This window comes from Macaca nemestrina, chromosome 20 (genome assembly GCF_043159975.1).
Source record: "Macaca nemestrina isolate mMacNem1 chromosome 20, mMacNem.hap1, whole genome shotgun sequence".
In the NCBI taxonomy this organism is placed as follows: domain Eukaryota; kingdom Metazoa; phylum Chordata; class Mammalia; order Primates; family Cercopithecidae; genus Macaca; species Macaca nemestrina.
The window spans coordinates 59,558,353-59,571,619 of record NC_092144.1 but is presented as its reverse complement, the minus strand read 5'-3'; the positions used below and the strand labels follow the sequence as shown (position 1 = coordinate 59,571,619).

General features: G+C 54.4%; 1 protein-coding gene across 16 annotated transcripts in view; it reads right to left on the bottom strand.

Annotated features, from left to right (window-relative positions):
* Positions 1-3,733: 3,733 nt before the first annotated feature.
* The window catches only part of KASH5 (KASH domain containing 5), a 31,477-nt gene continuing 21,943 nt past the window's right edge, over positions 3,734-13,267 (bottom strand). For 9 of the 16 annotated variants that reach the window (XM_071087459.1, XM_071087452.1, XM_071087451.1 and 6 more), the window contains 8 exons: positions 13,078-13,142; positions 12,826-12,913; positions 12,239-12,361; positions 8,817-8,875; positions 6,711-6,756; positions 4,639-4,703; positions 4,451-4,561; positions 3,734-4,348 (listed from right to left, as the gene is read on the bottom strand). In XM_071087459.1, coding sequence (XP_070943560.1) covers positions 4,207-4,348; positions 4,451-4,561; positions 4,639-4,703; positions 6,711-6,756; positions 8,817-8,875; positions 12,239-12,361; positions 12,826-12,913; positions 13,078-13,142 — 699 coding nt within the window. In that variant the 3' untranslated portion in view covers positions 3,734-4,206. Of the gene's footprint in view, positions 4,349-4,450; positions 4,562-4,638; positions 4,704-6,710; positions 6,757-8,816; positions 8,876-12,238; positions 12,362-12,825; positions 12,914-13,077; positions 13,143-13,267 lie in introns of those variants that run through there. The other 7 variants (XM_071087454.1, XM_071087453.1, XM_071087448.1 and 4 more) reach the window with 5 other exon arrangements.

Here is a 13,267-nt window from a genome sequence, read left to right as displayed (position 1 = left end):
TGGGGGCGCAGGCCTGGAAAGGTTGGGGTAGAAAAGAGACAGAACTCTGCGTCGGCCACTCTGGCATCTCTCCCTTCAGTTCCCACTCTATTTTCTTTCCTCAATTCCGTTTCTCTGCCTCTGTCTTTGTCCAGGAAGCTAGCTTCTTTCCTATTTCTGGATCTCTGCTTCCCTACCGCCCCCCACCTCCGCTCTGTCCCTTCCTTTCATTCTGGGTCCCTGTCCCTCCCTACCCCCGTCTCTGTCCCCTTCTCTGTTTCTCTGTAATCTCCAAGGTCTCTGTCCTCCTCTGTCTCTGCCCCCTTCTCTGGGTCTCTTTCCTCTCTGGGTCTCTTTCCTCTCTGGGTATGTGTCCCCGTCTCCCTGAGTCCTTGCGGGTATCTCCCCTTTTACCCTCTTGGCTTTCTGGTCTTCTGAGAATCTTTGCCTCCTGTCTCTATTCTCCTTCTGCCTCTGAAACTCTTCCTTTCCTTCTCCCTCACTTTCTTTTTTCCTTTTTCCTCTGCCTGACTCCTTCATATCTTCCTTTTTTTCCTTCGTTAGGTTTCTATCTGTCTCTCCACCAGCTCTCACCTTTGCATTTCGCTGTTCCTCCCTCCCATCACTTCCAGACTTCTCCCCAGGCACAGTGGAAAGATCGTGGGCCCTGGTGTGAGGCAGCCCTAGCATCCAAACCCAGGGTCCTCCAAATCTAGCTGCGTAGTATTGAGAAAGCCTTCTTGACGTCAGTCTCCGTGCCTCCTTTTCTTCATCTGCTACGAGGATCCAATAAGCTATCCTTCATAAGACTTCAGCACAGCGCCTGTCACGTAGCAAAATGCTTTTTTTTTTTTTTTTTGAAAAGGGTTTCCTCCTCTCACAGCAGCCTCCAGCGATTTTTTTTTCAGGGTTTTCCGACTTCAGGTCTCCTTCTCGGGAGACCACCGGGGCACCAGGCTGGGGCAGGAGAAGAGGAGAGAGGAGCAGGCGTCAGGCTCCAAAAAGGACAGGGAAAGGGCGGGGAGATACCTGGGCTGCAGGTGAAGTGAGAAAAGAGCCAATCAAAATCTGTCTCTCTCCCGGGAGGTCCAGCCTGCCCTTCAGCTCCGCCCTCAAGGGTAACCATGGCAACCCCATGGTCCACAGAGGGCCAGATCTGCGCGCTTGCGGCGCCGTTCGTGCGGACCGCGCTCTCATTGGTTTAAAGAAGAGGGTGGAGCTGGCCGCGTCTGCTGCGCGGGAAGCGGGGCCGCCGCATGTGGTTGGCAAGGTCTCCCAAAGTTTGCATTTTCGGGAGGCGGACCGAGCCCTAATTGGCCCTTGTACTGTGGGGGCGGGACTGTTTCTCTGTTGTTCCAAATAACAAAGGAAAGACTGTATTCCTCAAAACTATCTGGAGTTGGCCTAATTTTACAAATAAGACTGAAAGTCAGGAGGAATTTTCCTAAGTTGTTAGAGCTACTAAGCGACAAAAGGATAACTGGAATCCAGGTATGTGCAATTTCAAAAGTCTCGACTTTTCCATTACTCTCATGGAGAAATGGAATTAAAATGTTAATGAGCAGTTGCTATATAGCAGGCACTCTTCTAAGTGCTGTGCTTGTATTAGCTCTTTTAACCTCACAACGACCCTATGAAGAGCCTCCTCCTGTTTCCCCGAGGGCCTGGTAGCTGGGTACTGGCCTGGTCTCTTCCCACACTCTATTTTTTCCCTGATCCGTTTCTGAACATTTGAGGTTTTTTTTTTTTTTTTTTTTTTTTGAGACGGAGTCTCGCTCTGTCACCCAGGCTGGAGTGCAGTGGCCGGATCTCAGCTCACTGCAAGCTCCGCCTCCCGGGTTCACGCCATTCTCCTGCCTCAGCCTCCCGAGTAGCTGGGACTACAGGCGCCTGCCACCTCGCCCGGCTAAGTTTTTGTATTTTTAGTAGAGACGGGGTTTCACTGTGTTAGCCAGGATGGTCTCGATCTCCTGACCTCGTGATCCGCCCATCTCGGCCTCCCAAAGTGCTGGGATTACAGGCATGAGCCACCGCGCCCGGCCATTTGAGGTTTTTGACCAAAATGGTGTCTGGAACCTCCTCCCTCCCCACTCTACTCTCAAGCAAATTCAGCAGTCCCCGCAGCTTCCGCCACCACCCACAGCTGACAACACCCAGACCCCCTTCTCCAGCCTGGGAGCACAGAGCTCAGGACTCCAGCCCCTAAACGAACTGAGTCTTTCCCTGAACTCACTCCTTATCATGGGTTCCCTATCTTGGGAATGGCTCCACTGTCTCCTAGTCACTGGACCAGGTCCCAGGGGTTGTCCTTGTCTTGCCCCTTTCGCTATCCTTTACAGCTTGTCAGTCTCCAGCCTGGTCCCTCCCGCCCTGCCCTGGCTTTGCTCTTCCCTCCTCTCCACCCGCATGCCCTGCCTCAGGCCTCATTCTCTCCTACCTGGACCACAGCCCCAGACTCCTCCCCACCTGCTGGCCTTCATTCTCATCCCCTTCATTCATTCATCTCCTCCACAGGCCCCGAACCTCTTCTTCCCACCCAGAGTTCTGCCTTCCCTTGCTCACAGCCGTTTCACGGGCACTGGGGAATAAAGTTCAAGCTGGTGTTCAAATTCCTTCACGGCCTCTTGCCTACCTCTCTTATTTCCCACCACTCTGTAACCTTCAATCCCTTCCCGACTCCAAATCTTTTTAATTTATTTTTATTTTTATTTTTATTTTTTTTTTAAATCCAGCAACAGGATGCTGCCCATGGCTCTCCACACACACTGGTCTCTTTCCCACCTCTATGACACCCTCCCTGGGCCCCTGCTGACTGTAAACCAAACCTTACCCATCTTTCAAGACTAAACACAAATGTCACTTGTCTGGAAAGAATTCTGTAACCTTCCAGCCGAATCAGTTGACTGTATTCCTCAAAACTATCTGGAGTTGGCCTAATTTTACAAATAAGACTGAAAGTCAGGAGGAATTTTCCTAAGTTGTTAGAGCTACTAAGCGACAAAGGATAACTGGAATCCAGGTATGTGCAATTTCAAAAGTTAGGATGCAGTTAGGACTGGGTCAACCTAGGCTCCTACCCATGGTGGGGTGGCAGGACAGAGTCAGGATCCTTTTGCAGGAGGGCAAGGCAGAGGTGTAGAGAAGGTAGGAAGGAGAAAGAGATCAGGGAGAGGAGATATCCTGGAGCCCTTCAAAGCAGCCTGGCGATGCGTGCCAAGGCCACTCAGCAGCTGCACACTGGTGGTGGTGTGTAGGTGACTCTCAAAGTGTTTTGTTGGGTCCATGCCCTGCAGTGGTTTTCAGTGTGAAGGAGGTGTGTGGCAAGGCACTTTTTTTTTTTTTTTGGAGACGGAGTCTCGCTCTGTCGCCCAGGCTGGAGTGCAGTGGCCGGATCTCAGCTCACTGCAAGCTCTGCCTCTCGGGTTCACGCCATTCTCCGGCCTCAGCCTCCCAATGGGACTACAGGCGCCCGCCACCTCGCCCGGCTAGTTTTTTGTATTTCTTAACAGAGATGGGGTTTCACCGTGTTAGCCAGGATGGTCTCGATCTCCTGACCTCGTGATCTGCCCGTCTCGGCCTCCCAAAGTGCTGGGATTACAGGCTTGAGCCACCGCGCCCAGCCTGCAAGGCACTTTCAAGGTACCCAGTCTCCGCAGAGGTACTTGACCTCCCAGGTCTCCCAGGCTCCCTTACAGTTAAGGGTGGTCACACCAAACAGTCTGGCTAGCGAAACAAACACAAGTCTGCTGGTGGCTCTGGGCAGGCAACTGCTTCTCTTTTATTACGAGTATGATTTGAATGTACCCACTGCACACGGAGGCTACTGCCTCTCTTTATAAAAAGGAAGGGAAAAGTTTCCGTTTCCCGCAGATGTGATGTAGGAAGCTACAATAGCCAACTCCTGAGCATGAGGGAGGGGACAGGAGAATCACTGAGGCCCCGACCCTGAGGCAACGAGACTTAGCTGTGTGCCCACAGCTGCCCTTGCCAGGCTTGTTTTGTGAAGGAATAATCCTTAGTGCTTAATCCATTACTGGGGAGTTTTGCTATTGTTAAGAAATGTCAACATTAAAAAACTAGCAGACTTCACATAAAAACCCAATACAGGGATGTGGATCCCCTGTACTGTATCTGGTGCAACACTGGACTAACAATGGGGATCTGAGTGGAGAGAGGGCCGAGGGATTTACTGAGCTAGACGCTGCTCTGAGGGGCAAGTGGAGCCTCTCACACTGGAGGGGGCTGGAGGTAGCAGAGCTGGAGGTGGGGCCAGGTGGGAGGTGGGGACGGGCCCAGCAGCAGGACAGAGAGCAGCAGCAGCAGCAGCAGGCCCAGGACCGGAGCTGGGATCAGTGGATGTCGAGTGACCCTGGTGGGGAGGTGGGAGAGCGTTTAGGGGAGGGTCTGGGCAGCCCCTGCTCTTCCCAAGGTCAGACCACCTTCTTCCTTCTGGAGATGCCTGGGGGCACACCTGAGCCGCTGTGGGGGCAGGCAGAGCTGGCCCCAGGGCCTCCTCCTCACTGGGACCAGCTCTTTCATCACAGGCACCAAGGCTTGCTGGAGTTCCTGCTGCTCAGGCCTGCTGGGGGAAAGGAGGGAATCACCACTGGGTTTTTCCTTGTCCCCAATTTCCCTCCCGGACCCCGTGGGTCCTATTACCTCTCTGGAGGGCTTTCTGGGATGTCTCCAGGGCGAGGGTCTCCTAGAGGCATAGGGAGATCAGCCTGGGAGGACAAAAGAGATTCATTTGAAGCACTGGGTTCTGGACTGAGAGGTCCTCAGGTCAGCCCACTGGACATAAGCGACCACACAGAAGGTGGTGGAGCTCAGGAGTTAAGTGAGTGCACTTCTCTGAGATGCGCTGCCAGGTTGGGTTCCCAGTTCTGCCAGCCTCTGGCTGAGGGTCCTTGGCATGTCACCACACCTCTCCGTGCCTCTCTTTCCGCATCTGCTGGCCAGGGATGTCCCCACCTCATAGGGTTAACATGGTGACTAAATGAGTAAATGTGGGGGAAAAAAAAGGTGGGGGCAGTAGCTTGGACAGCGCCTGGTACCTAGTGAGTGCTCCGTGTCTGTGTGAGCTATTCAATATCATCACCTCCATTTTCCACTGGATTCTGGAAGTATGTAAGCTCTCCGAGGGTAGAGACCACATCTTCCACAGGTGCCCACCCCTGTGCTGGCCTCATGCAGAATCCTGTCTTCCTGCCTATGCCAGAATCAGCAGACGCTTTACTAATTAAAAACACGCCATTATAGGCCAGGCGCGGTGGCTCACGCCTGTAATCCCAGCACCTTGGGAGGCTGAGGCGGGCGGATCACAAGGTCAGGATATGGAGACCATCCTGGCCAACATGGCAAAACCACGTTTCTACTAAAAATACAAAAATTAGCTGGGTGTAGTGGCACGTGCCTGTAATCCGAGCTACTCAGGAGGCTGAGGCATGAGAATCGCTTGAACCCAGGAGGCGGAGGTTGCAGTGAGCTGAGATCACGCCCCTGCACTTCAGCCTGGCGACAGAACGAGACTCCGTTTCAAAAACAAAAACAAAACAAAAACACCATGCCATTATAAATGGCATAATTACAAATGTATTGTTCTCATTGTTCATGGTTGCTATACTGAAATATGATTGATTTTTTATTTTGACCTTTCACCCAGCAACTATGCTAAATTCACTGATTAATTCCAACACCTCATCTGAAGATTCAAAGATCAAAGCCCCAGCTGTCCCTCCAGGGTTAGGCCCCACTCACTGTGCCGCCTCATCCCCCATGTCTCCCTGGAAGGGCCTCACCTCTATGGGTCTCTGGCCTTCCTACCCCCACACCTTTTCGACTCAGATGAGGATGATGAATGACAATAATAATGGCAGTAAATAAAAACAGAACACCAATCACAATCAATATGTTCACCTTTACCACCTGCTGTGCCAGGCAGGGACCCAGGCCCTTTATGACGTGGTCCTTAACCCTCCTCCCCACCCTAGGAGCTAGGAAGAGATTATCCCCGTGTGAGCTGTGAGGAAGCTGAGGTGGAGCCCAGTCTCTGCAAGGGAGTGTGGTATGTCGAGAGGAGGTGGGCTTCGGGGCCAGGGCGCTGGGAGCTAAGCGTCATGGAGGCAGCCATCTTGGCCAGTCTGGACCCTGGAGAGCCCCAAGGGCCCTGACAGTGCCTGACACACAACAGGCAGACTCCAGCCCAGCTCCTGCCTTCCTCAGCTCAGAACCGAGGGCTCCTCACCTCTCCTTACCGAGTTTCTTTCCCTGTCCTTGCCTGAGAACAGAAATCCTCACCTCCACCGGGCACTGGGCTCTGAGGAGCAGAGGAGCTGGCCTGTGTGGCTGCAGGCAGGGGGGCTGTGGGCACTGTGCCCCCAGGGAGTTCTGAGGCTGGCTGGGGAGGGCCAGCCCAACCTCTCCCGAGTGTGGGCGCATGTGCGTGTGCATTTATGCAATCCGGGGGTGCAGCCATGTCTACGAGGCCTGCGGTGTGGTGGCTGCAGCCCTGTGTGTGTGGCTGGGGGGCTCCCCTGGGAGCAGCCTGGCCGCCCACCAGCCTCCAGGCCTCCCCCTACCTCGCCATCGCTCTCATTAGCTACAGCAAGGGCCTTGTTATCTCTTGGCCAAATGATTTTTCTCTCTGCTCCTGAGGAGTTGGGGTGTGAGGTTGGGGCTTGGGCGGGCTTGGAGTGGATGGGGACTGGGGAGGGGTGCTGCGGACTGCCTACCGTGACCTGGCTCTCTGCATCCTCCTCTTCCTCTCTTCCGGTCAACCTGAGGGCCAACAAAGTCACTGCTGGCATCGTCCTCTCCTCCCTCGTTCCCTTTGCCTACTATGGGCTGGGAGGGAAGCCTTGGAGCAGGGTCTTAGCACAGGCCCGGGAGCATGGACAGGCCTGGGGGAGGCCAGGCAGCATGGACGGGCCTGGGGGAGGCCAGGCAGCATGGACGGGCCTGGGGGAGGCCAGGCAGCATGGACGGGCCTGGGGGGTGTCCTGCATATGTGTTTTTCACATGAATTTTCAAAAAATGATCCAAAGGGTCTGTGCCCACTAAAAGAATAAGGGGGCCTCTTCATCTCAGAGTGGTTTTCTCAGCCACTACTTCCCCAGCGGATCCCCCAGCTGGGAACTGAGGCTTCCAGCTCTCTCACCCTCCAAAGTACCAGAGATTCAGGCCTCTGTAAGGCCCCAGAGCACGTGTCGAAACGCCCTTCCTGTCTAGTGGGTTGAGCCATTTTTCAATGGCTGTCACTGGGTACTGTCTGAGGACTGGGACTCCAACTCAGACCTCCCAGCCCACAGAACCCAACTGCTGGAGCTCTTCCCCATGCCCAGTCCTCTCAGGTGTGCAAGCCCCTCTTCCAGGAGGACTGAGGGGTCAGCATGCCACTCATTCACTCCTTCACTCATTCACTCACATCTTCCAAGGAGCAGACCCTGGGCCTATGGGCTGGGAGATGAGACCTGGCCCTGCCCTCAGCGAGTCTCAGAGTCTTGGTCTAGGAGGACATCTGGCTCCCAACCCTGCCTCGGGGGAAGGCTCCTAGGGAGGCCCCTCCTAGGGTCATAGCCCTCTGAGTCCCTGAAATGCTGCTTTGGGGACTCAGGCCTCAAGCTGCCCAGCCTGAATGCCCCTTAGAGACCCAGCCATCCACACCACCAGCCACTGCCTTCATTGGGGAGCAGAGATTCAGCCCTGCAGTTGCCACTACCACCAGCTTCAGACCCAAAACCCTCAGAGATACCCTCAGGAATACAGCTGTGCTCCCACGCAATAAGGGATCCAGGCTTTTAGGCCCCAGACATACACTGTCTGATCCCCTGAAACTTCTACTTGGGACCCAACCCCTCTCAAGGCCCAAGTCCTCACCACTGGCTACCTTTAGGGGCCATTGTATTCACCAGCTTCCTCACTCCCAGCTTTCCAACCTGCGGATCAAACAGCCCCTGCCCTCTGGAAACTCGGAAACTCGCATGGCACTTGCCTCCCCGACTTCCACTACTGCTCAGCCCCTTCTCCCCTCCTTTCTCTGGTGACGCAAAGGGAGGTCATAGCTCCAGAGCTCCCATCCCGCCCAATCTCAGCTCTTCCCAGACAAGTCCAATTAGAGGCCTTGGCAGGCAGCCTCATTAGTAGCCGCAGCTGGGAGCCTGAAAGAGGGGAGGGGGAGAGGGAAGCAACACAGGAAACCAGAGGCCCCAAGGCCAGGGCCCTGGAGGAGGGTGGGCCCAGTCATCTAGTGCTTTCTCCATCCTCAGAGGCCTGGACACAGCCTCTTAACAATCACATCCCAATCACAGGGCTGGGACTTCACAGCATACGACCAAATGCTCACACCAGCCTGACTGCAAAGTACCTGAGCTGGAATCTGAATCCACGCTGATTCCAGAGGCCCCCCTTACCCCCAAGATCTCCCAGCTGACTGGGAGCTCTCCAAAGAGGTTCCCTGGAGCCTCGGGAAAGGTGTGTTCAGTGAGAGAACGACCATGTGACTGAGCTGTCCCTTCTGCCTGACAATTGTGTCTTCTTGTCTAAGAGTTTCCTATACTAACGCCACTCCCACAGGGCTCCATTCAGGCATGGTGGCCTGCCTCGGCCTCGCTAAGAGCCTTCCCCCCGAGGCAGCGTCAGGAACCAGATCTCCTCCTAGACCTGAGGGCAGGGCCAGGTCTCATCTCCTGGCCTGCAGGTCCAGGGTCTGCTCTGGGAAGATGTGAAGAATGAGTGAATGAGTGGCATGCCGACCCCCTCAGGGCTCACCCAGTCCTCCTACTCTAAACATCTGTAAATCGGGTGTCACGCTGAGGCAGATGGATGGCTCAGCTCCTTACCACATGGATGGCTCCTTCCTTCCTTCTCCATGGTGCGCTGGCTGTCCCTGGAAGTTTCTCTGTGGAAACAAAAAGGTTAGTTCTTCTCTGATTCTTCTCACTCAAAGCTCCAACCCTAACAGTGCCCACTGTCTCCCCGCTGGTCCCAGACCCCATATGCAAAAGGTCTTCCAGGCTGCAACCTGCACATGAATTCACCACCTTCTATAACCTACCCTCCTCTTGTGCTCCCCTACATGAGGATGGCCCTACTATCCCCCTGAGGGCAGAAGCCAAAAACCAAAGGGTTGTTCTCGATGCCACCAAGCCCCCTTCCCTGACAGGACCCGGGAGTTCCGGTCGCTTAAACTTCCTGAATGTTCCACAGATCTTATACACTTATCTGGGTCCCAGAGGAGATCAGCATTTCCCTGTCCAACCGCCTTCTCATCCCAGGTTCCCAGACTTGGGCTGGGTCCATCTGCTCCCCCTCAGGACCCAAGTACCTCTTGGTTTCTCCAGAGACATATCAGCATTGCCCTTGACCTCAACAACCAACTTGACATTGTTTTTTAAATGCAATCCTTGAGCTCCAGGCTGGTGCACCCAACTGCTTCCAGGCAGCCCCCAGACATCCCTCAAGATTTCACCCCATGAGGTCACAAGTTCCAAGTCTTTCCTCCTCTCCTCCCTCCCTATCACCCACATCCCATCTGATCCCCGCTCTGTCCCTCCACCCCAATTATGTCTGTCTGTCCCTTTTCCTCCATCCCTAGGGCTCTGGCCTGGCTCAGGCTTCATCACCATGCTCCAGCCTCCTCCCTGCCTCCAGTAGGTCCCTCACATGGTCCCAGAGGGATCTTTTCATGCCCAGAGCTGACCCCACTCTTCCTGTGGCTTTACGAAGAAAAGTACAATCTGTTAGCTTGTCAGAGATTTCCTTCCATGATCTGGCCCTGGCCTCATCTCTCACTAGTCACCCCCAGCTACCCTCTACTCCTCAAGCATATCATGATTTTATGCCAAGGCCTTGCACAGGCTGTGCCAGTGCCTAGAAGGCCTCTCTTTCCTCCAACCACTTAATCTCCCTCCCCCTGCCCTTCCCCTCCCCCTTCTCCCCTCTCCCTCCCCCTCCTCCCCTCTCCCTCCCCCTCCTCCCCCTCCCCTCTCCCTCCCCCTGCCCTTCCCCTCCCCCTTCTCCCCTCTCCCTCCCCCTCCTCCCCTCTCCCTCCCCCTCCTCCCCCTCCCCTCTCCCTCCCCCTCCTCCCCTCCCCCTCCTCCCCTCCCCCTCCTCCCCTCCCCCTCCTCCCCTCCCCTCTTCCTTCCTCCCCTCCCCTCCCCTCCCTCCCCTCCCTTTCCTTTCTTCCTTCTTTCCACTTGAGTATCAGTTTCTCTTCAATATCTCCCCCAGTCTCTGACCTGACAGATACCCCTTCTCTGGGCTGCCACAGGCCCATCCCCCACCTCTAGCACAATGATCATTCTGCACTGGGCCAACCCATTTGCAGGGTCTCTCCTATCAGGCCTTGAGCACTGAGAGGCCTGGCCCTAAGGGACTCAGATCTATATGCCTGGGCCCATCACAGGTTGCACCCTGAGGCCTGGCTCAGTCTTCCCCTTGACAAACCTGTCTCTCAGGGGCATCTGAGAGCTCAAAGCAGAAGCCCAATCTGACTGACACGTCTGAGGGATGAGGCTCTGTCCCCAACAAGCTGTGTGACCATGGACATGTGATTTCTCCCTGAGCCTCAGTTTCCCATGAGTAACAAGATGAGGATGCCTGCCTTACAGAGACACCGGGAGAGTTCAGTGAGAACCCAAACAAGCTCTGCTGTCCACGAGAAACACAGAAGCTTTTCTCAAACCAGGAAAAAAGTGATCAGAGAAATGAGTCTCTCCTGAAGGATGGCAAAGAGCTCTGAAGTGGTACAGTCCTCAAGACAATACAGCATCGTTTACAGAGCTGTTTACAACATTTTCTTTAAAAGAAAAAAAAAGAGAGAGAGAGAGAGAGCCCAGAGCAGTGACTCATGCCTGTAATCCCAGCACTCTTCGAGGCACTGGCACAGCCTGTGCAAGGCCTTGGCATAAAATCATGAGGCTGAGGTAGGAGGATCACTTGAGCCCAGGAGTTCAGCCAGCCTGGGCAACGTAGGGAGACCTCATTTCTACAAAAAATAGAAAAATCAGCTACGCATGGTGGCACACGCCTGTGGTTCCAGCTACTTGGGAAGCTGAGGTGGGAGGATCACCTGAGTCCAGGGAGATTGAGGCTGCAGTGAACTGTGATAATGCCACTGCACCCCAGCGTGGGCAACAGAGAAGAGAGTGAGATTCTGTCTCAAAAAAAAAAAAAAAAAAAAAAAAAAAGCCAGGTGCAGTGGCTCATGCCTGTAATCCAGCATTTTGGGAGGCCAAGGCAGGCAGATCACCTGAGACCAGGAGTTCAACATCAGCCTGACCAACATGGTGAAACCCTGTCTCTACTGAAAAACACAAAAATTAGCCGGGTGTGGTGGCAGGTGCCTGTAGTCCCAGTGGCTTGGGAGGCTGAGGTGGGAGGATTGCCTATGTCCAGGAGGTTGAGGCTGTAGTGAGTCAAGTTCACTCCACTCTGGGCAACAGAATAAGACAAGATCCTGTCTCTAAAAACAAAAAACAAACAAAAAAACCCAATGGTTATTGCTGAGTTAAAGATGTCATAGTAGCCGGGCACAGTGACTCAAGCCTGTAATCCCAGCACTTTGGGAGGCCGAGACGGGCGGATCACGAGGTCAGGAGATCGAGACCATCCTGGCTAACCCGGTGAAACCCCGTCTCTACTAAAAAAATACAAAAAAAACTAGCTGGGCGAGGTGGCGGGCGCCTGTAGTCCCAGCTACTCGGGAGGCTGAGGCAGGAGAATGGCCGGAACCCGGGAGGCGGAGCTTGCAGTGAGCTGAGATCCGGCCACTGCACTCCAGCCTGGGTGACAGAGCGAGACTCCGCCTCAAAAAAAAAAAAAGAAAAAAAAAAAAGATGTCATAGTGAGCTTGCTGGTTTTTCTTAAAGGTACTTATATTTGAAACATAAATGCTTAATATATCCTTAAAATGTTAGCATAAACAACTTGCTTATTCCCTTCCTACGGTAGTACAATTTTAAATCACGCAATTCCTGAGCGTGTTTTCTAAAACAACAAAACGACACGAAAAGCCACAGTGCAATTTGTGTGTTTGCTTTGTTCACCTTTGTCTCCAACGCTGGCAGGTCAGTCCCTGGGGCAGGGGTGGTGTCTGGTCTGGCTTGTGGCTGGGTGTCCAGCACACAGTGTGCTCTCAATTAACATTTTCTCATCAAATGGGGAACAAGCAAAGGTGTGAGTGAATGGGCTGGCCAGGGCGGCACCTGGCGCTCCGGGCCCCTTTCCAGCTCCTGGACTTCAGAGCTTTTCCTGTGCTCACCTGTCCCCCAGCTGGGGCTTCAGACGGAAACTCAGCATCCTCACTGGTATCATGGATGACTTCCTCCCACTGCCACACCCCACACAGAGGGTTGGAGAGACCAGCAATTGCCACTTCCTGTTTCTGGGACAGAAGGTGTTTCCGAGGTCAGGGAGAGCCATGTTAAGGTAGAAGACAAGGTCAGAGACAGAAACGGGTTTAGGTGTGTGGCTGAAAATAGGATGAGAGGTAGAAAAGAGCTGGTGTGGGGCTGGTGTGGGGAGTGGGCAGAAGCAGGAACAGGGGAGGGTTTGCTGCCAGGACCGAGGTCTGGGTTTGAGATGAAGTTAAGGAGTGAGATGGTCATGGAGGGAGACGAGATAGGGGTGAGTCACAGCTGGATCGGACTGGGGTCTGGCATAGGCCTGGGGCTGGCAGTGGGTTTGGGGTTAGGATCCGAGATAGAGTTAGAGAAAAGCTAAGGTTGCGATGGGAGCCTCTGGCAGCAATGTGGGTTAGGGCTAGGCTGGTGTGAGGATCAGAGTGGGGAGATGTTTGGAGATCCTGCCTTGGTGGCCTGCAGCTTATTCCAGGGGTGTTAGGCCCACCTGTCGAATGGCCTCGATCTCCAAGCCCAGCGATGGGGGCAGCAGCCGGGTCCAGCCCACTCTTCTCAGCTGGGCCCCTTCAGGTAGCCTGGCCACACAGGGAGGAGGGAGGAAGGTGGCCTTTGTGCCTGGGGGCCACTCAGTCGGCTCATGCTGGCCTCCCTTCCCTGCCCACCTTGGGGCTGGAGACCAGGGTGTCTCTGCTCTTAGGCTCCCCTCCTGCCTCCTCCTACCCTATGAAGTTCCACTCACTCATCGGGCCCCTCATAGGTCTGACTCAGCTGCTCCTCCAGGCGTGAAATCTCCAGCCTCAGTTCCTGCAAAGGAGGAAGTGGGGGGCACATCTGGCTCTCCATTTTTCCCATCCCTGGGCTCCTCTTCCAGGGTTCTTTCCATTTTCCTGACTACTTTGGCCTCCCCAGACACACACTGCCTAGGGACA